Raw genomic sequence first — 27,347 nt, 5'->3', positions numbered from 1 at the left:
GGACTTCAGTTTCCAGCTCAGTCAAATCTGGTATCAATAGGGAACATTAAAATTGCACTGTAAACTGAAAGCACAACACCTTCATACATTTATTTAGCAGTTGTTTTGGCAGCACACAACTGAAAAAACACCAAAATAACCTACAAAGGAATACTAAGCACTTGAGGAATGGAAAGGGAGCACACTAAGAGTGCACACCATCTGGACAGCAAGCTATTTGGCACCAATTTGCAGCTCCATTGGTTGATGAGCCTTTCACACAGAAGGCAGAATTCTTGCAGTGGTCTAAATTAAAGAACAAATGTACTCTCTGTTAAAGATGCAGCACGTTTAGCAGTGTTCAATACAGTAGTCTGCACATTCATTAAAATTTGAAAATAAAGTAAATGAAACTGAGTAAAAGCAATTAGAACACTTATGTTTTAGATCTTTCAACTTACTCATGTTTCCCAGAATTTATCTGTCAGCAAAATCAGGTCAGATGCTCAAACTGTAAATTGCGGTAGTTCAGTTATGACAATTTGCATCACTGAGTGTTCTACTGCCTAGGTTTCGAAGTATAGATCCTGCTCTGAAAGAGACTCTGAAAACAGGCTTGTGAAATTCCATGTTTGTTTTCTGTAGATCAACAGTTCCACTATCCTACTCTGCAGAGCACCAAGTGGTAATCTACAGGGAGCAGGCTTTCTGCCTAGTGTAAACTTGAGCTTCCAAGTATTTGAAAGCTACTGATTACAAAGAGGGCTATTTGCTCGCTTTCTTCATTGCTATTCTCATGGAAACACCACCACTTTTGCTTAAAGGAGAAGATACTATTTTGTAACTTCATGGCCTTTAATGTGTGGTGAAAGCTCTCATGGGAATTCAGCCACTTGATTTGTCCTGATGGATACCAAAAATAAATTAAAAAAGAGGCACCAGCATGCAATCCAAGAGGCAAAAGGCATTTCTGCTATGCAATGCTTACACTTTTTTTTTTTGCCAATAAATGATCCCATAATTTTCCATCACCTCTGTGGGTACATAAAGGGCAAAGAGAAATCCTCCTCTTGCATCTTGGAGCATGAAGCTTGTTCTTTCCATGAACATGGAGACATGTACATGGGGATCCAGTTGTGGGTGACTGTGTAGCCTTAACACAGCCCTCCCCTGTGCATCATGCTCCATTCTCTAATCCCATTTTTCCCATAGGACCTGTGCCTTACTGAACACCAGAAGGGAACGGTTCTGAAGATTAACCAGAACTGTGCAGTGAAGACAACCTGTTTCTTACAGGAGTATTATTTTATTTGTTTTAGAAGTTAAAAGGTATTTAGTGAATGGAGAGAGAACACAGAGGAGGGAAGGATGCTTCAGTTAAGTAACTAAAAGTTGCTCTGCGGAACAGGACTTCTCTCTCCCACAAAGCCCCAGCATAACCCCAGACAAGTCATTTAAGCCAGCAAGTTGGGCTTGTGAGTCCCTGACATTAAGGTGCTGACTAGACACACTAATGATTTAATTTGAAGTTCTGAGCACTTGTAGTGGCCACCGAAATCAATGGCATCTCTGCTTTGAGTGAGTAAAGTATTACACAATGCTGTTAATCTCAAGAATGGCATCTTAGTTACTTCATGTTGGGCATCCAAACACTCAATGGCTACAGAACAAATCAAAAGGTTTATCACAGGAGGGTCTGAAACAACACACTGGACCTAGGGCAGGCCCAAATTATGTTTTAAACAAAAATGGGAATGAAAAACACTGGAGAGTTTTGCATCTTATGCTCACCCACTTTAAGCACTAGATGAAACAAAATATCTGTGGTAAATAGCAAGCAGCACATGGCTATATACTTAAGGACTGCTTTGTAATGTTTGTGGCAGGGAGAAAGAAGTAAAGCAGAAAAACTACCACAATTCTAACTTTTTGATTCTTTGACTTTGGAACTTCCGCAATGCTCTTTTTAACATAATATAAGAAAACAAAACCTGAAACTAGCATGAATTTATTTGAGGGATGAAACATGTGTACATGCACTAGCCAAAGTCATTTTATTTTACACTGATTAGATTAAATTAGAAAGCAATGGCTGCAAACACATGCAGATTTTAATGATGGACAGGAATGAAATTCTCTGGTTCTTACTGCCGAAACAATCTTTTTTTCCGATTATAAGCAGTTTTAATATAATAAACTGGAAACTGGGATATTGCTAGACTGGATGAAGAATTTTTTAACCACTTTGGAGAAGGACAAAAATTGCCAATACAGGTAGCAAGAAAAATCTTTCTGCTGAAGATATATCACTTATGTTTAAAATTTCACTATCTATCTCAGGAATCCCTGCACAACACAATAGAGTGAGAAACTCCAGATCAACTGAAGTTTTCTTGAAGTGTTTCCACTTTCCTCATTATTGTATAAGTAAACGAACTTGATCCAGAGGCTGATTTCACAGAACAACAGGAAACTAATTTGTCTACCACTACCTGCTTATAAAAGCAAAGCTAAAAGCCTTGGAAGTGTGTATGTGTGTGTGTGTATATATGTATTTACACATAGATATATATATACACACATATGTATGGTGTAAAAGAACCACAGACCCATCAAAGCAGTTCCTCTGGTAATCTCTTCCTTGGTGAACAGTTAGGGTAGACAAAGCAGAAATACTCTAGTGCAATAAGACAGCAAAAGCAATCTCCCCAATAATGCATCTTCACAGTAAGGGTTTGCAAGTCACTGGCCTGTCTGTGATGATGGAGGACCAAGATCTGAGACACTGCTCTAGCAATCTCAGTAAAAGTAGCCATTTCAGGACTTTTGTAGTTGTAACAGGCCCCCTGTATATATCCGTTCTTGGATTACACTTTAACTACTGTAATGATTCATCCTTATACCTCCTGAACATGCTGAAGAAAGAGCAACTAAATGATGACTGCATTAGTCCACGCATTCTGGCCCTCACCTGGAGTTATACAGTGCGGAGGAAGACAGCTACAAGGAAGAATAAAGTAAATCATTGACTGAAATAGGCATGAAAAAGGAGGTGCTCCTCTGTATTTGGTAGGATGATTTGGGTAGTATTAATTCTGTTTTAGTGTAAAACATGTGCTGGATGGAGTAAGCAATCTACTGGTTTCCTTTCTCAGCCTGGTTTTCTACCATTTATTCTTATGCATATTCTTATACCATTGGCAGGATTTTGTAGAGGAGGCTGGAAATGCAGACACAGTATGGATTTTGGGGCTTACACAGAGATCTCTGCAGTAGGTTCACAGAAATTCCTTTTGTTATTTTGAAATTTGGCTTCAGTCTGAATTGGAGTACAAGATACCTGAAATCTCTTCCAGACTTGTATTTCCATGAATAAGCTCAAAAAGGCCCCCCAGTTTTCACAGAAATGGTAAAAGGACATAATCCTTCTACAGGTGGCGATTTCTAGCATCTTGCATTGGAGAAAGGATATTTGAAAGAGGAGTTCTCAACACAGACATTTCTCCCTAGCGTTCTCATCAGAAAAAAATAAAATATGGCTAAAATCTCCTCTTAGAATTAAGTAAAAACATTTTGATAAACTGAAAGGAAAGGCGATTCAAACTGCACATTCTGTATCGCACCGTTAAAACAGACACACTCACAGCTTGCCCAGCGATTCTTGATTTTCCATCATATTGTCATTACTTTTGTCAAATTAAACCAAAAAAGCGATGCTATCTGAGACGCAAATTGAAAATTAACATTAGTCAGAGATGTTCTCAGCTCATTTGAAAGGTGAGAATAGGTTGACTGAATCAACCGATTCGTTGGTTTGAAAGTAACTGAACAAGGATCTTAGTCTTTTAAAAAATATTATTAATCAAATAGAAGAGACACATCTATATTCTACCAGCAAATATTTAGAAAGCAGCAGCACTAACCTTGTACTATATAGGGAGTGTTCTCCTCTCTGATCGGTGAACATAGGGGACGAGGGGCAGGGGCTGGTGGCCTGTTCATGATAAAAGACCTGCGTTCTTTCCTTTTCTCCTCCTCCTCAGCAAGTACGAAATCGTACACAGATTCATCCAGTTTTGCTAAAGTGTACAGGTGCTCCTCCTCGCTGTCTCCCTCGCATGTATCTTGGTCTTCTCTGTAGCATGCTGTTATGAGACCATCACCACGTTCTCTTTCACTTCTGTCCTCCACCAAATTCCTCTCTGAAAAAGCAAGGAATTGTGTTCCATATATAGGGTAAAGAAAGGAGATTAGGACTTAAAGCCTTAGAGTTTCCTAAAGTAACTCAGAGACCTGATTTCACTTCTAAACTAAAGCACTCTGATTTTCAGAGGCTTCTGATCATCTAAGTCAGTAGAGAGGATGTCCCAAAGAAATAATACCAACTTCAGGGCCTCCTCATGATTTCACATCAAATTATCAAAAATAGATGCTTGGTTATCAGCCCCAAAATAAATGGGCTTATTTAAAAGAAATACTGAGTGCCCCAGTTGCCCCACAAGAGTCACGCAAACATGTTCTTTGATGGTGAAGCCAAGGAAGTGGTACCTGTGGCCCTTGGCATTTTGGAAAGTCAGGCTACTTGTTAGCTGTTGCAACACTGACTTAAGAATTGACACTTCTTTTAGAAAATGCTGGGTTTTGTCTCTCCTACATCTTCAATGTCCCACTTGTTTTTGAGGGCTTTACTAAGAGGTACTGTAGGACAAGGTGAAAAAAATTTAAAAAGCCCCTTACAGCGTAGATTAAATTTATGACCTCTTATAATCTATGCTAAGACTATCTAACCCCCCACCCCAACTGTCCTGTACTCCCTATATTTCATATATTTCATAGTACTACTACTCAGAACTTGCTTTCCTTTAGTGTTTACATTTTACAGTATTAAAAGGAATCGATGACTTTCCTGATACCTGGATTTGCTTTGATTTGTCTTTTAAAAACCCCACAAACTGCTAAGAGTTAGAAGTTGTTACTGAGGCTGGTGTTCCCATAAATGTTTATAACTTCCTTGTGCTGATTACCCATCTTTCCTGTAAAAACAGTAGACCTGCCTGGAATTCTTGTACTGAGTCACGGTTTCCTCATGGTGCAATCTACTGCCTGTACACGTGTATGTACTAAATGAGGCTGTGGTCACTACCTGTGTCTCCAATCCTTTGGCTGCTATTTAAATAATTGTTTTATCTCTTTATGGGTTCAGAGGAGCTAAACAATCTTTGTAAGTGGAATACATTTATAAATGGGATGTATTATTAATACGTACTATCAACATGTATTCTGTCTAAGATATAAAAATGTTTTTAAACAACAAGTGGGATTTGTACCCTGCCATATTTAATATGAAAAAATATTTTGTTTCCATGTCACTATAAAAATTCTGTTTCTTTCTCTGTAGGATATTCTTTCTTTTCACTCCCACAGAGGGCACTCTCATGCCACTGCCAAAACAAAGACTTCAAGAAGAGGGGACTTGCTTTTTAGGTATTCCACAGCAATACCTAAAGCAACTGGCTGACTAAAAATACATTGCAATGACTCATTAGAGCTCCTCTTTGAAAGCAAGCATCATCCTCATTTAGAGGAATTCCGATACCCTCCACCCCATTCCCCAATGATGAAACCAAGAGTAACACTTCAGGAAAATTCACAGCATGTTTTAAATGAACTACTCACATAGAAGCATTTTTAGATGAACTGTGCCTTACCAGCACAGGATTTGGCACAGGACGCTACATAGCGGAGAAACTTTCTCTGCTGGTACCCACATACAGACAACTGGCATTTGGTAGAGATGGTCACATTACTACTTGATGGTATAGCCACATGAGAGCTATTCTAAGACAAGCATTTGTATCACACCAACACTAACAAATCCTTTATGCCAAACCTGACCCCTCATTTATGCACACATAAAGCTGCAGTTGAGTATTTTGTGGGAAGAAAAACACATCTTTAATTTTACTCTGCCCCTCTTTCTCTTAGAATCCACCTGTGACTTCCTGCATATAGCCAGCTTTTTTTTCACAGCAGAAAACAGGACAAAAACCTACCTATAGCAGGCTATAAGGCTAGAAAGCTATTTCTGCCTACTTAGGTGAACATCAAAGTGCTTGGTGATGGTAATTTAAGGCTCTAACAGGTTATGCCACATTTAAAAACAGAGTTAACAGTAATAATCAGTGGAGAAACTCAGAAGCAATTTGTGTGCACACTTATCAGTAGCATCCATGACAAGTAAGTTTTTTTTTTCCTATATGACTATTTAAGACTGGTATTTAAGCTTGAATTCCTTTGCATACTTGTTTTTCCCAATGAGAAAAAATAATAATCATCCCTTCTAAAATAGATGCAAATAGCATTTTGGGCTTCTCATCACTTGAATCAAACTACAACACTAAATTTTAGATTTTTACTCTGGGGCAGAAGTATTAAAAAACACACACAAAAAAAGGCAAAGCATTTCATTAAAGGTCACAATTTCTCCCTCTCTTTTCAATCTGCAACACAATATAGCTTTTTATTTCTTTTCTCTTTTTATTTATTTTCTTTTTTATTTATAACCACAACATTGGCTCAATGTAATAAAATACTATATGTTACTTCTCTCCGCACAGTCACTTTTTATTAATTCTACCTGTGAAATTCCAAGCTGTATTAAATCAAGATAGTATTTAATATTTTTAAATGGTAAATACTTAAGGCAACTTGACAAAAATACAAGCTCAATCTTTTGTTTCAAGCCTTTCTTGTAAATCCAAGTTTATCATGTATTATTTGGCAGCTCTCTGAGATGGGCAAAGTGAGGAAAACCTGAACCCAGCAGCCCATACCACAGTATTAACTGACATACCTGGTCCTGAATATCTCGATGCGGCAAAGTTCATATGCACATGCTTGCTTTGCAGAATTAGGGCCATACTGCCTAGCTACTGCTGTTAGAAGAAGTGATCATACATAATCTCTTCGGCAGCACCTAGTCTGTACTTGCACATGTTTGTATCTAGACTTATTTTCCTCCCAAGATCGTACCTTGTGATAAATTGCGCAGATCGTCCTGTCTTAGGATGCCAGGCAGATTTCGAGGGGGAGGAGGGGGTGGCCACTTACAGAAAAAGAAGTCTCTTCTGTTCTCTTTGAGATCATCAGGTATGCTGGCATACAAATTGTCAGGACTGTTGTGAAAGCTGTATGAATCTTCCTCTTCTTGATCTTCGTGTTCTGTCTCCTCTCTGCTGTCTTCTACATAATCTTTCTCTTCCTCATCCACCTCAGCTTCTTGTTGGCATCTTGATCCAATTCCATATTGGTCTCCTGGGTTCTGCTTGGTTTTTAATGCTAAAGAATGCATTATTTCATTTAAAATTTGCCATCTGGAAACGTTTCTTGTTTCAAGGATTCCCACAGAAGCAACACAATAGCTAATAAAACTTTTATGAACTGATACAGTAGGAAAGCTGTCAAATACATACTGTCAGTGAACAGCTTTTTAAATATTTACCAAATCAACAGTGGAAGTTTTCATTGTGTGTTGCTACTCTGATACACACCATCTTCGTGCATGCAATGTTAAACTTTTCTAGAGTTGCTGTCGGAATGAAATCGCACACACTTACCTTGCCTCCCTAATTTCTATTACTTGACTTTCAATGCAGCACAATGCAACACATAGGAAAATAAAGCCATAGCTCACACAGCTGTGTAACTTGTTTTTATACAATGGGGTTTCGGTGCTTATTTAAATCTCTCTAAAATGGAACAAACATTGCCCTTGGGAGACATGGCTGTACTCTTGTGGAAATGGAGATGATCTGTCTTTAGTGGCCCACGGACCACAGAACAAGAATATAGTGGAGGGACGTGAAAACATACATTTTAATCACTATGCACAGCATCAAGATTTGGGTAGTCAACCTCAGTAACGTAATAGAGTAAACTATACAAGTCTGTCAGCAGACTTAGAGTCAATGCACAGCAGGTAATACCGAGCCCTTGAGGTAGCTTTCCATTCTGAGCTATCCTTTGGTGATGCCTTTCTTTCACCACTGATTCAAATGGGAGGTTAGAGCATTTAGCTGGCTAACATGGCCAGCTGTTACAATCCATGTTCTTCTTCCATGTGTCCACCTTGAGGTGTTCCCATATACAGTGTGCCAGAGACAGTGAAAATGTATCAGGGCTAACCAGGTTTCTAGCTTACATTTTCACAGTGTCTATCATCTACCCAGATGTGCTAAAGCAACTGGTTTAAACTTAGCAAATAAGAGACATCCTTTTCATACAGAATATGAGACAGTTGAAAAGATAAAATTGTCAACAAACAGATAAGATAGAAACAGGATAAAGTTTAGCTTTATAGATCCATGACACTGTAAAACATATGCAAAATATATGCCATCAGTAAATGCAAACAAGCAACTTCACTTGCAGTTTTCAAGGGGAATGCATATGACCACACAGATTATCAACAAGCTTGTCATCAATCTATGGTTAGAGGTATGAACATCAAGCTGCAAAATGTCTACTATCTGTGCCTCCACACAGGAGTTGGCCGCATCTGTAGGCAGTGCCTCCCCTTACATGAAAGCTATTCTCTGACAACTTCGAGAATTCATCTGTTTTCTAGATTCAGAGCAGAGATGACACCCAGGAGGGGTGGTTGCACTGAGGTTTGTCTTACTGAGCAATGACTTTGTTATCACGACTGAATCCCTCACCTACCTTCTCCTAGGACACCTGCCCTCTCTGGAAGTTGCAGTAACATGTGGAAATTGAAAGTATTAAAATAATTTGCTCACTCTGTTTGTCCATAATCCCACTCACTTAATACAGTACATGCTTTGTTACCAATAAAGCTAACAACACAACTTACTCATGGCTGGTTGAGTTTCTGAGCCTAACATAAGCTCGTAAGTGTCATCATCTTCTGCTTCCTCCTTGCAATTGATGAAATCATCTGCTGTATTAATCTAGAAAGAAAAATAAAGAAGAACATTTGTTTTGGTGACATCATCTCCTACCTCCACACTCTGCTATTGATACAATATTCAGCATTCTACTAAGGAGAAAGTGGAGACAGAAACATCATGCATTTGCAACTATGTAGTAGTATACGTACTATAGGCAAAAGGAATGTGTATATCTGGGTACATATAAAGAACGCAAGGTTCTGCCATGAAGCAATATCCAAGTTTGCACAGCAAGGATTGAAGCTAATTGATCTTTCCTTAGCACTGTGCTGGGCTACAGTTCCCAGCTCTTCTCCCAACTGAGAAGCACCCATAGGTAATGATCAGTAACAGAAGAACAGAAAGGCTATAGGACATTACTGAATAGCTCAAGGGAGCACAGAGTGCAAGAAATCTCTGGGGAGCTCATTACAAACAGTTCCCGTATCCTAGTGGTTGGTACCAAAAGCTGCATGTGCACTGAAAAACCAGAAACGGGACTGCAAAGCATGTTAGCAGTTCTACCTCAGTGCCCAAATGTGGCAAAGCGTTGTTTCTTGTTCCTCTAGAAAGCTGTTACATTCACACAGCACTATTCAAAATTAGCCTCCGGAGGGTGAGAACAATCGGTTCTCTAAAACGTTATCAATGTATTTCTTCAAGCAGAAGAGCTACAAACTTCTGCTCACCCATAGCCGCTAATGTAACACAGCTACAGACAGTTCTGTTGTCTTAAAATATACAACACGCACTTGTTAATTGCTGATTTTCAGAAACAACTGGAATTTCAAAAGGTGACACTTTTTTTTCAAGGAACCCAGCAGGACCTTGATTCCCATTGTAAGTGTAATACGAAACTATCCTGCACAGGCACAAGGGAGCCCTCAATAATTATTCAGGAATTTTGAATCACAAAATGTTAACTCTGGGGGTTTGAATACACAAACCCCGAAGTAGGTAGGGAAACAGCATGGTCCATATATTATCCAAGATTAATTACAAGCAGATTAGTGGTTAGTGAAGTCAAGAGGAAGAACTGATGAGCAGTTATACCCTTCTGCATGGCGCAGAAACTGATTCCCATGAGCTCATGTCAGACTCTCAAGAACTTTGTTCCTAGTATCCTGCTGCCTCCTGGCATTCACAGCCCCTGTCTCAGGGACAGAGTGCTCACTGTGTGAAAGGGGAAAAAATTTGGAGAAATAGCGCGTTTTTCGGGGGAACTGAGAATGCCTTCTTCCCTGCTGCTTTTGTACACAGATGTCTCAGGAATACCATCTTTAGATAGTGCAGCCATCAGACCATGAATCAGGTACCTCCCTGGCCTGCTTTGCTGCTTTAAGAATACACCTGTATCTCCACAAAGCTATAACTGCCTCCAACAATAAATTATTAAACTGTCTTCTATGCCCATATAATGTGCACATCAGCGTGAGAATCCTCTGTTTTGCTTGAACTTCCCCGTCATTTATCTGGTTCCTCTATACTTCACAGAAACAGGATACCTCTTAAAAGCCCTGAAGTTAGAGCTTTTGAGAATATTTATTTTCAAAAGATTTAGGCTTGCATGTGCTAAATGTAACTGTACAGTTGGGGAAAAAAAAAGGTCTTCTGTTAAGTTCTGTATTTCTCCTGTGAACAGAGGATGTGTGCAGAAGAAATCAAGCAAGCAGAGCTCTAGATATATTAAGCTCTTCCGCTATTACAGTGGATTACCAAACCAGAGAAATTCTTTTAAGGTGTTCACATTTATCTTTGCAAACACGAAGCATGCATGGATACATAGTCAGTAGAATGAGGTCAAAAGGGTAAGTGGAGGAAACAGATGGCACTTTCTGATTTTCTTCTTCGGCACAGATATTTCTCAGCTGAAGGAAACCTGGTGACTCACCGGAAAACAATAGAATAGATATGATTAATATGCACCTTTGAAATCTCAATGTTTCAGAAGACTGAAGGTCAGCCTGCCCTGCTAGCTTACAGTGGCTCCACTAATAATGCTGAATCTTAGGGAATTCAGGATGCAATTCAGAAGTTTAGCCCCTGACTACACTTCCTAAAAGTCTCCTGGGCCCGGGAGACATAGAAAAGCCGAATAGATGGAAACATTCTTTAACTAAATATGTTTATACTAGAAAAAGATTCTGTATAATGCATAAATTACTGATAAAAGCCTCCTGTGACACTGGGCATGACAACACCGTGCAGCTGAAAATGGTGCAACATCTCCAAAAGCAGTGAAGAGTGTCCTGATTTAAGAATACAAAGCAACATAGCTAAATCAGGATAATGCCATGGCTCAGCTTGCAAAGCTTGCCATGATGTCCTGAATGAATGCCCATTACTTTTAGGTTTGGAGTGCCTTTTATATGGGCTGGGTCACGTAATTTGAATGTAATAGCATAGCCAGCATGAAGTTTCTGCAGTAGAATTTAGGGTGTGGTGTACAACATGCACACAGACCGAACTTTGAAGTCTTTTGAGTCTGTTTGGCTGAAAATGGCTCTTTGATTTACACTGAGATTTTTTTATGGATGTCAAGCCACCTTCCAAAGGAAGAACTAGCTTTATTGGAAACCGGTATTGCAAAAAAACGTATTAAAAAGTTGTCATTGTCAACACAGAACTGCACACAACAGACTACTGAAAAGGGCTCTGAAGGTTTGAAACTCTAGCTTGTGGGTTGCAATGAAATTTCCTTACCTCAAGATGCAACAGGAATGTTGGAATGAATTGAAAGTCCTCTGAGAGACTGATAAGGTTTCAAGTCCTAAGTTTAAATGCCACCTCTCAACATCAAAAGGTAGATACTTAATTTTCTTTCAGTTATGTATTTTAACTGTCTTGATTAAGCTTCACATCAAACTAAAGATTTTCATAAGGGCCAAGTTTTTGAATAGCTTCAAAGCTGTCCCTCTCATACAAAGCCTGAATTGATTTATCTTAGTTATTTACTCAGGAATGCCATTAGCAAAATTATTATAACCATCTTGTCAGCATTTTTTGCAATGTTCTTCTGAAAAGCCATCCTTTTTAAGGCATGTTTTCTAAAGATTTCCCCCTTCTTATACAAAGGATTTTCTTACCCCTCAGAAATATTTCTCTTCAGTGAATACATACTGACAGGGAATCCTCCCCCCTGGCAAGGGCCCACACCATTGAAATTTGGTGTGTTGTAGCTTCTTGTACAGTGAGGAGTGAAACGTTAAAGAATTCAGAGGAATCTAACCCAACAGTGACATCGTATTAAGTTATGGTGAGAGTGAGAAGCACCTGGACATCAGCGCTTCATTTATAAACAGTAACTCACAGGTAAGTATATCAATCACAGCTCAGATTAGCCTTTATGTGTAAGATATAAAGAGATACATATAAAAAAATATAGCCATACCTTCTTTTCCTAGAAACAAAGTAACACAGAACTCCTTACAGTACATTGCTCAACAGCTTTCAAAATCAGATCATCATGCTTAAACTGGGCCTGGGAAAATGCTTAGGGTAATAATTCATTAATTCATGTGATTCTTATGTGCTTGATTCCATTGTTTTCCAATTGTCTCCTTATTAGTTGGCCTTTGCTTCCACAAAATTGGTCCTTAGTAGGTTGAAATTCAACCTACTGTGTATATTCAACCTGTGTGTATATCTGAAATTCAACCTGTGTGTATATCTATCTGTCTTTTTTACACTGAATAATTACATCCCTTGTGAGTCTGAATTTAGACTCACATCTCTATTTCATCTTATTGTAATGGTATTTCTTAAAAAAAAAAAAAGTATGTAACAGAGGCTTCCATGCCAGTGTTGTAATTTGGGAATTCATGCTTTCTCCTATGTCCTCAGTTTTTCTGGATTGCAGCAATTAGTAAAACTGCTGGAGAAAATCCTTACCATTGTTTTTACAGTTCTCATTGATCCTTTTGACAAGACATTCTCTTTAGTTAGGGCTGAATTAAAAATGAATTATTATTCCATGCAAGTTATCTCCCTGATGTGATATAGGATAGCTCATAGAAGTGCCCTGGAAGATTTAAATTGCTGTATGGACTAACAAAGAGTTGCTTGTTTAGGCTTAAATATCAAGTACAGCATTAAAATGCTGACACGGACTCAACAGTTTTGTGTCTCTGTCTTGACAAATCTGTCATCCCTTCTGTTGATTATCCTCCCGTTTCTTGCAGACTTTGTCTTCTCAAGTCACAGCTCTGTGCCGTCCAGTGTTCAGTGTCATTGTACCTGATAGCTCACATGCTGCCTTGGCAAACTCCTTAAATCTGAACAAGGCACATTATTGCAGAACCACTTTCAACTTTCAGTGTATATTCTGTGGGGCTCTGCAGTGAATCTTTCCATTAAACACTGGAACTTAGACTATTTTCTTCCCTACATGTAAGTCAGACTCTGCCAGGCCTACCAGTATATACTGTCGCATTCTCCCCAGATACCCTCTGCTTCAGGATGAAATTATGTTTTTGCATCCTGTGTAAAAGATGCCTGAACATCATCATGTGTTCCTTCCTCAAGACAAGATTTTCCTTCCTGACAGTCAGTGCATTACTGGCTGAGCTAGGTGATCCCCTTCTCCTTTTCAGTACAAATAACCTTTCTCGTAGCCAGTGTCTTGAGCAAAGCTCATAATTTATAGGATTACCGCAGGCCACATCTAAATTTCAATTCTAATCTTAATTCTAATTCAATTTTCACACCTCAGTCAGTCCATCTGTCTACCAGTTTTCTTCATTAAGCCTTTTCCTGAGAGAAGCAAGACTTCAAACACTAGATTAAACTGAAGGCACTGCCTTTAATTTGTTTAGGACAAAGACTATCTGATCTTCTTCTGGACTCTAGGGCATTTCCAGCTGCCTGTTGGATAGCATTTAGGCTTGCTATCAGACATCTCAAGAATATTATCCAGTCACACTAAGGCCCGCTCTTTCAGAGCTGAGACAGATCTGGTTGCTTGATTCGTTTATAACACGGCACCACAATGTTTCTTCTTATCCTACTCCCAGCACTCAAAGTCTGCAGCTCTGTCTAGAGGAGCATTGCTCATCTGTCTCCCACTACTCTGTAGCTCAGCATTTCAGATCAGAGGACAACCTTGGTATGGCTGTCCTACAGGCACAGCTTTAGGCATCTTCTTTTGACTATTAAGCAACAAGATAACATTGGTGCTCACCTGGAGTTGAACCTGTGTCGAACACCAGAAAAGAAACAGTTTCTACCGTGTGGCTTCGTTAAGATGCACCAGTCTGAAAGACTCCACAGCTGCACTCTCCCTCTGCTGATTTGGAGCCCTGATTCTCCTGGGACCCTGAGAAGCAAGTTGCCAAATGCTGTTTGAAGCTATCACAGTCTATATGGGCTTGCTAGAAAGGCTGAGAGTGCATGTAAAGCCCAGATGCAAGTACAGTGGTGCTTTTAAAATGATCTGATACCAACTATGCAGGTACATGGATGCCTATGTCTTTGGGGTCAGTGCATCCTAAAGAAACAATCACTACTTTCTCTAAATATCATTATAAAAGAAAACCAAGCAGACATGGACTTATTTGCACTTATACTTTCAGTGTCTTCTCTTTCTTTTTTCTCTGCTTTCAGCTTTGAAAACCTGGAAACAGAGGTGAACTGGGAACATTTCAAAACTTCGTGTAACTGGGTAAGCATATGCCCACCCATAAATCACTACACTGGATCATGGAGTTGGAAGGAATTTGAAAAATCTTTCTATTATCTAAATTGCTAATAGGGTACTGAATAGTACAGGAATCAGGATGACTCTAATCAATAAGCCTTTCCATTTTGACAATGAATCACTGAAAACTAGCCTTATAAAAACATTACTTCTGATTTCTTGTTAGGTGCGTTTCATTTTCTGCCTTGGTTTTTCTCCTAACGTCCTTAAGTGCCTGTGCTACACTTCTTTGACCTTAGTAACCTGATACAGTTTCTACTTCCTATGGACTTCATTCTCCCATTTCAAGTTGTTCTCTTACTACACTTTCAATCTTTCCTCCACAGTGAGGCAAGTTTGCGCTTAGATATGCTTTTTTTGAAATCTACCACTATTATGTTGTTATTTCTCATTCCCATCATAGGAACTGTATATAATAGCATATCTTAGATCGCTCTCACCAATGTTACCTTGTCTGGACATCCTCAATGACTTTCTCTTCTTCGTTTTACAAAGAAAAGAGTGCTCTAGCTATTTCCTTCACCTTAAATGTCAAAACCTTACCAACACATTTAAAAACTTGCTGGATAACGTCTCCTGCTGCATTCCTTCCCAGGCAGATGCTGATGATCTGGACCTCAGAGCAAGCCTACGCATCACTGGTACACAAACTCAGCACTTTTTCCTGCTTCCCCTTAACTGTGTTTCCTGAACAAGCTATACTCTTTCATATAAGAAAATTAATTGCAAGTTTGATCCCACAAAAGAACTGTATTCTTATCTTAATTTCTATATTTTTTGAAATTTTATACAAGTACCTAAGTTTTTTGAGCACGGGCCTACTTTTCCTTATTATTTCTTTAGGCTAAAAATTCCCTCCAAATGAAATTGTAAAGAAACTTCTGCCTTCCCAGTTTGCAGACAACAATACAAATCACTACTGAATAGCATTTAAGAGTCTAGAAAAGGGAGATAGCATAAGCAACCTAAGCCTCAATTTATTTTTGAGAACAACAAGCCCTAATATGATCATGAGAAGTTCTCTACTCCAATAGAGAGGGATGTTTTTTCATCTATTTAATTCAAAGCAATGGCATGAACACCAGACGAAGATATGGTGGCTTCCTTCTACAAAAGTATGCTGGATTCTCTTTTAGAAAGGTCAACTTGTTACGCCCCCCCCCCCACCCCAAACAAACAAAACCCCCTAGCTTCTACACCCTCTCTAATGCAAAATGGAAAATCTCTTCCAGATAATTTAAAAAGAAAACTATGAACCTGTTTTTCCCAAGTGACTTTTCTGTAGTTTCATGGCCTTTTCCATGTGACCTTGTGGCCAAGAACGCCAACGGCATCCTGGGGTGCCTCAAAAAGACTGTGGCAAGCACATCAAGGGAGGTTACCCTCCCCCTCTACTCTGCCCCGGTGAGGCCGCGTCTGGAGTACTGTGTCCAGTTCTGGGCTCCCCGGTTCAAGAAGGACAGGGAACTGCTGAAGAAGGTACAGCAAAGGGCTACAAAGATGATTAGGGGACTATAACATTTTTCTTATGAGGAAAGGCTCAGGAACTTGGGTCTTTTTACTCTGGAGAAGAGAAGACTGAGAGGGGATCTTATTAATGGTTATAAATACGTAAGGGGTGGGTGCCAGGAGGATGGGGCCAGTCTTTTTTCAGTGGTGCCCAGTGACAGGACGAGAGGTAAGGGGCACAAACTTGGTCATAGGAAGTTCCATCTAAACATGAGGAGGAACTTCTTTCCTTTGAGGGTGGCAGAGCACTGGAAGAGGCTGCCCAGAGGGGTTGTGGAATCTCCTTCTCTGGAGATATTCAGAACTCGCCTGGACACAGTCCTGTGCAATCTGCTCGAGGTGAACCTGCTCTGGTGGGGTGGGTTGAACTAGATGATCTCCAGAGGTCCCTTCCAACCCCTGTCATTCTGTGATTCTGTGACTTCCTGACCTAATGGAAACCTTGTTGATCTCTTCACAAATCGCACAACTTGAAAACCAGGATTGCCTCTGATTTAAAAAAAAAAAAACTCATAGAAAAAAATTAGCTGGTCTTCCCACAAAATCTACTTTCATGTATGCTGTAAAGATGTAGAAACAGATTAAATACCATCCAAAATACTGCCACGGTTCACATTCTATGCCCTACGTTAGCATTTCTGATCTCAGGAACAGAAAAATATTTTGTCAAATGATTCCATCAGTTCATGTTTCATTATGGAATCATTTGTCGGTTTTGATCCTAACATGCTTATTTAGAAACTCAGCTCTCTTCCTTACCTATCATTAAAGCATCAACATAATATATTTCTTACCCCTACAGTGCTTCCAAGTGCCTTCTACACAGCCAACTTTGTCTGCATTTTAATATTAGCTGGTTTTAGATGGGTGACATTTCATTTAGAAAGGACTTAAATTCTGCAAAAGCAGGACTAGATTCCAACTCTCTAGGTCATACCAGAATAACGATTTTAAGGCTAACTTTATGGAGTACTTCAGGGTAGTTTCTGATGGACAAGCATTCCCACTTTGGTGATAACAAAGACAACCTTGCCTTCCAGTAAGAACTGATGTTGGGATGAGTGTGGAGAGTCCTTCCCAAAAGAAAGGGTTGTCTTTCCAGCCTACATGTAAGAGCTGGCCTACTCTATGCCATCTCCTCCCAGAAGGCAGTAGCAACAATAGAACACTGCTTTCCTCTGTTACTAGATAGAAAGTGGCATACTTGGCAGGTTATTTATTTCCATGGGATGTGAACTGTGCTGGCAAGACCAAAAGTTCTGTCCTCTAGCCCAAGCAGGGTGCTGGGTGCCTCCCTGGGGAAGGAGTCCTCTCCTATGCTCTGAAGGCTTTCTTAACCAGAGGGCTTCAGTGCATTTCTGGCTGACATGGATATAGACCTCACCAGGCAAGGATTACAGAGGTGGGAAACTTGTATTGCTTGACAGACCACAACCATAGCTATAGCATCCTCTCACTGGGAGTGAACTTAAGCACAGAGGAAAATGGGATGGAAATAGGGTAAGTCATCTCAGAACCTTAAGACAGAATAAATTATTTGCCTTAGCTGGATGTTTCCTCCATTTCCCTATCGTAGGCATACCAGACTTGCTTTCTAAAGTATTTGTTCTTGCTTTCAGAGAAACCGGATTGAAACACAGTAGTTGGACTTTTTATCCAGTGCCAGGTGATTTGCTCGTACCACTCCTCAGACCTGCCAGCACTGTCTGCTTAGACCCTAGATGAAGCAACCGAAGCAGAAGGGACCTCAAATATACTGCCATTTGACATCCATCTTCACAGTTATCACTCCTTTTGTCTCACCCTTGCTACGGTCTAGCCTATACTATACCCTTTGTCACTGGGTCTGCCAGAGCTTTCCAGAATGCAAAGGTGACAACTAGATATACTCCAGGAAATATTTTCCATATGCACTCTCAATACTTCATGAAATGCAAGCAGACAATTTGGCAAACACTTTCTTTCATTCAGTTCCACCCGTATCCCTGAGCTACAGCCTAGTGACCAGCCATTCTGGTTTGAAAAATTTTTCTAACTCTCAAGTCTGCATTAATGTTACTAATATTCACATATTCTACAATGTAAAATATTCATCAAAGTATTGGAAGTGTTTAACTATTTATTACTCATTTTTCCCAGAGCCCTGTATGAGCACCTGGAGAAATGACTGAAGAAGCCAGCTTCATAAAATGATTGCATGCATGAGGACAGATCCAACGTTGCTGTTCATTAGCTTTATTAATGTTAAGCACTTTTACTACCCTATTACCTTGCTTGGTAACTCATGCTTGCAAAAAAACAGATGTGAAAATCCAGATTTCTCTAAAGCATGAGCACAGTGAAACATTCAATAATACAGTGTTATAATCAAAGACAAAAAATACTTGGGAATCTAACCTGGTTTTAAACCTGGGCAGGTGGGAATAAAGGGGGTGGAGAGAAGTTTTGCTGCACATGTTCTGCTGCACTTGTTCTGCCATGAAACATCGAAACAGCAGTTTAAAGCAGCATGGGCAGAGTAGCCCAGGGGCTGGATCCAGCTCTTGAAACACGTGAACTTGGCCTCCTGACCTAAACAAGACTCGTCTTAGAGAAAGCCAAGGACAGCATATATTATCCTGCCAGCCAAAACTGCTGCCTTCTCCTGCTTGCTCCCCATCTGTCAGAGCAAGCTGTGTGATGTGCAACGCACTCTGCCTTCTCAAAGAGCATGGCTGAGCCATCCCAGATGTACTCCATGCTGCTGTACAAGGTGGGCCCTCACAGCTTTTTTCTTCTCTGCTTCACCACAGACAACGGAGCACGCATGCCCCAGTGCTTCTGCTCTACACCACATCTTTGACTCACGCACATCTCAGGCTGTGCCCAGGACCTGCACGTGCAGCATTGCTGAGCCAGAGAGATCAGCACATCCAACACCCAGAAATTAGTTAGAAGACCCTTCTCTGCTCTACTCATTTATAGGAAAAGTGCAAAGACATAAAAAGTTCCTGGGATTTTTTTCACTGATGCCGTTCAGTGCTATGTTTTCCATGATTTCCTTTCAGTCTTCCATGCCTTACTGAGGTCTTCTGATATCAATACAAGATGACAGCATCCACAGTGCCATTAACATCCATTAGCCAGCTGAACGAGGAGCAACTGACCCAAACCTGTGTGTGCCACACAAGTAAGACCGTAAAAAGAACAGGTATTTAAGGTCAGTAGCTGTATTTTTGAATAAAGGTGCTCATTCTATGAACAAAAGGCTCCATTTACTCAAAATGACTTCTCAGAGTAGCAAGCAATCTTAATTTATTGCAAACCCCTCATGCCTTTCTAGTTTCTCATGCAGCTGCTTACACCATGTGGCTTTTTATCAGGTGTCTGGACATAATAAACACAGCAGTGTTGTCGCTTCTTAAATATATGACCCCTACCCCATTATGCCTTTAACTCCTAACACTTAGAAGTATTCAAGGTCAGGTTGGACAGGCTTTAAGCAACATGATCTAGTGGAAGATGTCCCTGCCCATGGCAGGGGGGTTGGATTAGACGATCTTTGAAATTCCCTTCTGACCAAAACCATTCTCTGATTCTACCTCAGTAGTACACACGATTTTCTTTCAAAGGCACATTCCTCTTGTGTAAAACTGCAGCATTATCTTTCCCAGAGTACAGATTTATCTTTTTGGGTCAGAGGTATATATAATTGCTTTATTTATCTGTATGGATATCGGTTTAACCAGACAGTTTCTGCTTTGTTCATATTAGTTCAAATCAGGAGTATCTCATGATCTAATGGACAAGAATACTTATGTTCTGATTAAACTAATCCTAACATATTAGAACAAAACAAACACTAAATTAAGTAGAAAACTGAGCAAGGACACAGAATGACAGTAAAAATAATATTGTGACATTTACAATAATTTGTAAAATTCCTTCTGCATATAGTTTGCCAGAAGTCCCAACAGCTACCATATTTTCTGCAATACTAAAAGATAACAAAGTGTTAGAATTCTCATGTCAATGTGCTGAAAGTATACAAACGCACACAACTACCAAAGATAGACTATTACATAGAATAAAAGAAATGAGGCATGAAACACTCCACTGCCAAAATCTAATGATTTTGGGATCAGTCTGGAGTAAATGTATGACTGAAACAGATGATTTGCAGTATATTAAGAAACTAAACAAATTAAAACATCAATGAATACCCAACTTTGGGCTCAGATATTTTAATAAGAGCAAAAAGAATTGCTTTGTTTGAAGTAATCTATTGTAATCTTAAGTAATTTCCTTCTGGGCTCTCTTACTGAAGCATTTTATTTGCATGTCTGCCTTTAACTTCATTACAAGCAGATTTATGGCACTGTGTATCAGCCAGCTAGCATCCCTGAACTGATCCCTATTTGCATCATTATTCTAACTTCACACTTACTTTGTAGGCCTGTCTATCAAATCATAGGAAACTTTCTGCAACTTTTTTTTTTTAACTCCTGCTTTTAACTGAATTTCTGGAAAAAAAAGCCCTGCCTTTGTACAAATTTACCACCACTAAGAAACAAACAATAAATGAAAAACTCAGTAAAAGCTTGGTGTGTTGATAACCGTATACCTCTTTGCATTTTAAAAGTCCATTTATTATGATACAGCCTTCATAACTACAGATTTGAGAGAAAAACATTACTGCAGGAGAAAGAAAAAGCAACTTCTAATCACAGAACTTAATTTACTGGTATATACAAAAATGTATTTTTTAAAATCAAATCACTGCAGTCTCCATTTGAAGAATTTGTGGTCGCTTTCTCTTTTCGAGGCATTTGTGCTGTTCTCTAATCTAACTACTGACTACCAAGGGATTTTTCTTCTGAGCGCTCAAAAATAAAATTCCTCCTCAGACTCATTTTAGCTCATTTCTCCTTTAACGACAATTCTTGTTACTTCACTTTTCACACACCCACACGACTTTTTGAAAGACTTTCAAATCTTGTAGAGTACTGATTCTGCTGAACAAAATATCCACTGCTGTTTGACAGGCTGTGTAATCACTGCAAACTCCACAAAAGCACTCCCATCTCACCAACAGGTTAATTTTTCAATCTAGCAGGGTAAGATTTTTTCTTGCTTTTCTTAATTTTTTTCTGGGCAAAATGATAACCATTCTCCAGAGAGCTTCTCTTTCACTTGATGACAATTACACTGTTTGAACTTTCAGTGTAGTTACTAAATTACTGCTCCCTTAGCAGACCAACCAGTAGCAGAGAGAGGAGGTGGAAGATTCATTAAGTAACATCTAAGGTTTGTGTATGCTGTGAGATGAAGAACCCTTTCCACAAGGATTCCCTGTGGGAATCTGAACAGGATTTATAAATATAGATGCACTGGGTCTGGCTGGAATGGAGTTAACTTTCTTCATAGCAGCCCCTATGGTGCTGTGTTGTGGATTTGTCACTAAAGCAGTGTTGGTAACACATCCATGTTTTGGTTACTGCTGAAGCGTGCTTGCACAGCCTCAAGGCCATCTCTTTTTCCTCCTCTGACCCCCTCCCAGCAAATAGGCTGAGCTGGGCAAGAAGTTGGGAGGGGACACAGCCCAATGGGTATTCCCTGCCATCTAACGTCATGCTCAGCAATAAAAATGGGTGGAGGAAGAGGGTGGGCTTTTTGGCTTCCAAGGTGGCTGTTTGGAGACTAGATGGGCATTGGTCTGCCTGTGGGAGGTGGTGAACAATTTTCTTTGCTTCACTTGTTTTTTCCCCCTCTTTCCTTCACATACTAAACTATATTTATCTCGACCCACGAGTTTTCTTGCTTTTGCTCTTCCCATTCTCTCTTTCTTCCCACTGGGGGCTGGGCAGAGGGGGGTGAGTGAGCAGTTGTGTTGGTGCTTAACTGCTGGCTATGGTCAACTCACTGCATTAGATAAGTATAGCCCTGTAAAAAGGGACATGTGTGGCATAACATTAATTTCTAAAGCTTTTCAGGCTTCAGCATCAGCCACTATGCAGTGAATGCTTCCTCCCATCAGTTCATGACAGTTCTCAGGAAGCTGCTGTCCAGCTCAAAACTGCTCTGGCATAGCTTCATCTAGACCCCTAGCACCTCCAAAACTCACCCTGTAATGGAACAAAAATGCTATACCTACTATAGAGGTTCCTCAGCTTAAGTGAAAGAGAGCATTTGCAGTGCCTGACTGACAGACAGGGAATAAGACAGAATTTTAGATCTCATACCTGTTTATTTCTGCTTTTGTTTCTCCTAGATGGCACATATTAAAACATTTTTTTTATCCAAAGCAAGAAAAAGCTCATTAGCTCTGAAGAGCTCTTTGATTCTCTTAGCATTAATATGAACAGTTAAGAATTTTGGCTTTGTAAAGCACAATTATGTTTTACATGACCCTAATATCATCTAGGGGTGTGAAATGTTTCAAATACCGCAGGGGCACAGCAAGCTAAATAACAGGTAGATAGAAATGCATCTGAAAGGGTAACCAGCTAGTGGAAGAGCAACACTTGTGGAAAACTTGAGATTAGCGCAATTCAACAGCTTATGCTTAAAAAAGAAGAGTAAATAACTGGCGTTTGGCAAGGTCTTGGGCCACTGAAATAATCAGTGACTCTACCTGGAAGGAAAGGAAGATGATGGAGAAGACATTGAGTAACTGCATCAAACAGTGGGCCTATAGCTCATGAGCCTTTCATCCCCTTTCCAGTGTAATGAGGACAAACACGGTCTGGCTGAGGAAAAGAACATGCAGTCTTTCAGTATGGTGTGTTTCAAAGCCTGTGCTCCAGAATACTTAAAAGTATGTCATAGGCTGGAGACAAAGATAGTTGCATATATGCTACTGGCAGAACATTTATGATTTATCAGCGGGCTCTAGCTCTCCAGCATCAGTAAATTATTCCTCATTTTCTGCCCTGTATTCTACGTGTACACTGCACAGTGCTACTCTAATGTGTTAAGCAGAGGCTGTATTTTGCACTAGAAGAAATACATTTTAGATGCTGATAGTCACAGCATTGTTTGTCATTTGCACTCAAGTAACAGAATTCCCAAGCTCTCTGGTGACCTCTGAGATTCAGCTCTTTCCCCTGATCCTGCTGCATGCCCAGAAATTTTTCTTCTTTCACAGAAACCAGCGGGAGTTTTGCTCTGTCTAGCCAACATTTTATTTTTTTTAATATTGAATTAAAGGGGAGTGGGATAAAGTACCTAAATCTGTGAAATGCCGTGGAATTTCTAGAATATGTTCCACATACATGTGCTATCAATAGTCAGAGTTTTCAGATACAGGTTTTTATATTTGGGTTCTTAAAACCATCTTTACATTCCTAAACAATAGCTAAGATAAAGAATGAGAACAGCAGTTGGAACAGCAGTTATGATCTGTACTGCACTCAACTGTGTCAATTAAAAAGCTGCTGTTCTCAGGCTATGCATATACACACCAGCAAAAATTACCTAGTGAAACATTTCTTCTGTGGGGAAAACATTGGTACAGCATGTGGTAAAATTAGGCACTTTATGAGAAACAAAAGCAGGAAAAAAGGTAAAACACAATTTTCCCTTTGAAACATGTATCATGTAAATTACACCCCTAGTCAATCAGATAAATAATTAGCCTCTATAGAATTTAGTTTTCAAAGGCCAACCAAGGTCCTTCTCTTATTGTTGCTTAACTCTGAATGGATCCAAACTTGGTGTATGTACTGGCTTTCAGATTTAACTATTACAAAATCATTGCTCGCACCCCGGCTGTTCTGCATTATTGTTTTAGTTCAGGTATGTCTTCATGTATAAACTGAAGGATGGTGATACTGTAGTCAAAACAATAGACGGCAAATCAGAAGACAGGCTCTGCTAGAGACTCCACCTCCTTCTCTGTTTCTAAAATGGAGATGATAATTTTTTCATTCTGTAAGCAAGTTTCAGGACTTGGTAAGAGGCTGCAAACTACTTTGAGACCTTTGGACATTAATTTACGTGAAAGCTCTTCTCTCTCTCCCAAAAAGACAATCTATGCATTTGACCAGTGACCTCTACACTACTGTCTTCAGACAAATCATTTCCCTTTAAGGTGCTTTGTTGCTTTCACATATTTCGGCAACGGTTTTATTTAATGGCTATATATTTACTACTTTCAAACTGTAATCTCTTGTCTCAGAAATACATCTTGCATGTTCAGAAAACAGCTGCAAGAGGTAAAAATTCCCATCTAATTTGGGTCCATTTTGCATCCAGCATGCAAACAATATGAAGTTCATCTTCACAGCTTCTACAAGCCTTCTGACAATCCAGACCCCCAAACAGAGGAGAGAAGGTGGCAACAGAAAAAAGAATACCAAGCTGCTTTTTTAAAAAGTCAAACCAAGGTACTTGCAACTCAGCAAAACAAAATTCTTTTCAGTGATCTGTTATGTAACATAAAGTAACACTGTGTTTCACTTGAGTATTTCTATGGAGAGAAACTCCTAACGTTTGAGCAAAAAATTATACAAGATGGAATGTGAGTTCACAGAAGATGCTACTGAAAGAAATAAAGGTTTATTTGTCCTAATTTTATAAGGTATTTCTCTTTGACATGCTCCCATATCTTAAGGAAAAGATCTAGTTCTCTTAGTTTTGTTCCATGAACAGCAAGAAACCAACAGTAAGCAGTCACCTGTGCTTTGATAGTCTTTCCAAGAGTAGATCTATGGGATTTGTACTAGGGGCCATATGTACTTCAACTCTTGGTGACCTGTTGTGAAACCTGCTGTGGTACGTGGACTTTGCCTCTAGGCGAGAACATCCTTCTTGATCTATGGTGTTGCATTTGTTCCATCTTTACCACAGCCTGCCTTCAACTGTAACTGCTTTCCATATAAACCCAATAAGCACCTAAATATATGTTACCTGTGGCACTGTATCCCCTCAGAATTTTGTACGAACAAGCAAGGGTTGAACAGCATAATGCACTGAATTGTATGCTATATACCATAAAATCTGTCACAGCTGAGGAAAGGTTAAACAAATATGAGTGTTTTGCATAAATCTGAAAGAAATACAGTCCCTGACTGATGACCAAAATACTATTAGTTGCTGCTTGCAGGAAGCAACCGCGTACCTGCTAAGTCATAAAAACTACTTTTGATCACATGACATGCGTTGAGGCCTACTTCTGCTTCAGGAGGGCAAGAGAGAAGTAAAGACAAATTATAACTTTAAGACAGCAATCTATGTAATTTCTATTAAAAAAAGTCTGCAATATTTTTTCTTCTCAATTTAAAGGGGGGAACCAATCAAACTTGGGTAATCAGTCTTCTTTTATGCTAATGACATCAGTATTAGAAAATGCTTAGCAAACACAGCTCACTAAAAATGTATTTGACAGCCATTTTAAAGGCAGCTGCTACTAAATTAGAACTTGACATGAATATGGATCTCAAATACTACCCTTTTCAGCGAGCACTTTCAGTTCTCAAGACCAGAAAGGAGCAAAGAACAAAATAAAAGCCAATGTGGAAAGAGACTACAAAGCAAGAGAGAAAAAGGGGAAAGCAACTTACATCTGACACTCAGCATGTGGTTTCCTACAGCATCACATTGTTAAAGACCAGTAGTGTTAGTCTACTGCAATTACTTTTGCTGTTGCTTACATTTTTCTAATTCACAGTCAGGATCCAGAAACTTAGTTACTCAGCTTTGTAATTCAGAGCAGTGGGCCAGGTATTGTATTTGGGAGACATACCTGCTGCATTAGCGTAAACCAAGATGCTAATGAATGGGGGATGTAATACATTATCGGATTGGTTTTTTCCTGCTCCCGTCTCTCTCTCAGACACCCTGTGGCCACTACTATCAGTAATACAACACTATATAACAAAAAAGCAATATAAGCAAGCAGAGATATTGCAGTTACTAAGCAATTGGATTCTACCTTTTCATTTTACTTTTTTTAAGTTTTTGTTTTTCCCTAACAGGACATACATCAATTTTTAACTAACTTGTTCCCCTCCTTCTCCTCTCCCCCCAGCACCACACAGAAAGTAGCTATTGAGTGTAAAGACTGGGTAACTTTACAAGAGCTCAGGAGCTGGAAGGACCCCAGCAGCACATGGGAAAACAGTAGCAGCCAGTTACAAAAGGAGTTCCATTTTATTCTTTCCCCTGGGGCCTCTGCCAGCCATGCTGAAAACACTTTGCTGCAACATGTGCATGCGGGATAACACTCTTGTGGCAGATCTTCATGTGTAGTAAAATGTGTGTCAACCTCAAAGGGACTATAATACTCCAAAGCCTATTTTTCGTCTAAATACATGTAGCAGTGTAGGTAAGATGTCTGAATCTAAAGGTCCATAAAACGCACCTATAAAAATGGGTTTGTGGAGGAAAAAAAGAGTTCCAGACAAATGAACGACTGCTACCAACTATCACTTCAAGGTCACTTGTCACAGCTGACCTTCTATTAAATGTGGTTACCCTTGCAGGCAGGAATAAAAAAAGCAAGATAGATATGGCACTGTATAACCTGTTGCTTGTAGCACTCTGGTATTGTTTTTCAATAGACTGCTGAGTGTCGTGCCTTGTCTTTTTGTTTCTCTGTTACAGTGTGAATTCACTTTTGTCGAAATCTAATAACATGTATAAACTCACATGCAATTTCTGTGATGGGCAAATCTTTGATATTCACGTTTCACTGGACAAACACACAGTATGTGTAACTTCATACAGCAGCATACGATGCTGAGGAAGTTTAAAAATTGGATTTATTGTGGGGGGTGGAAACTTTTAAAATAATCTCTGATACTGAAGAGAGGTTATTTATTGTCACAGCAGGCAATTATGGAGCATTGAGAGATATAACTTTGCTGGTTGAGGAGGAATGGGTGAAGAGGAAACCTTAAAATTCAATAGATTTTTAAATTCAAAAGCTTTAGCAGACACCATAAAGAGACAATGCTATTGCAGGGGAATTACAGTTTAAGGAATATGAAAACCAGCATAACCCAAGTGTATTTCATATTGGTATTTCCATTTCTGCCTAAAATGCTTGAAAGGTTCATTTCCCCATGAGTGCTGGATGAACTGTTGTGTTGTTGAGTGCTGAGGAACCCAAGAATAACAAAAAAAAAAAAATTAACAACATACCTAAGGGACAGGAGGGATATACAAGACCAAATATCTAGCTTTAACAAACTGCTTAAAAATACCCAAGCATTCCTGAAAAATAGGCAGTCACA

At 39.5% G+C, this 27,347-nt stretch overlaps 1 protein-coding gene across 1 annotated transcript in view; it reads right to left on the bottom strand.

The window, feature by feature from the left end:
• Positions 1-27,347, bottom strand: part of BANK1 (B cell scaffold protein with ankyrin repeats 1) — a 146,309-nt gene that overhangs the window by 15,639 nt on the left and 103,323 nt on the right. The window contains exons 9-11 of the mRNA XM_059818214.1: positions 8,852-8,948; positions 7,012-7,317; positions 3,903-4,181 (exon numbers count right to left, since the gene is read on the bottom strand). Of these exons, the coding sequence (XP_059674197.1) occupies positions 3,903-4,181; positions 7,012-7,317; positions 8,852-8,948 (682 nt within the window). The remainder of the gene's footprint in view (positions 1-3,902; positions 4,182-7,011; positions 7,318-8,851; positions 8,949-27,347) is intronic.

The sequence above is a fragment of the Gavia stellata genome, chromosome 5, assembly GCF_030936135.1.
Source record: "Gavia stellata isolate bGavSte3 chromosome 5, bGavSte3.hap2, whole genome shotgun sequence".
NCBI classification, from domain to species: Eukaryota; Metazoa; Chordata; class Aves; order Gaviiformes; family Gaviidae; genus Gavia; species Gavia stellata.
The sequence above is the reverse complement of the archived record's forward strand: the minus strand, read 5'-3'. Positions and strand labels throughout refer to the sequence as shown.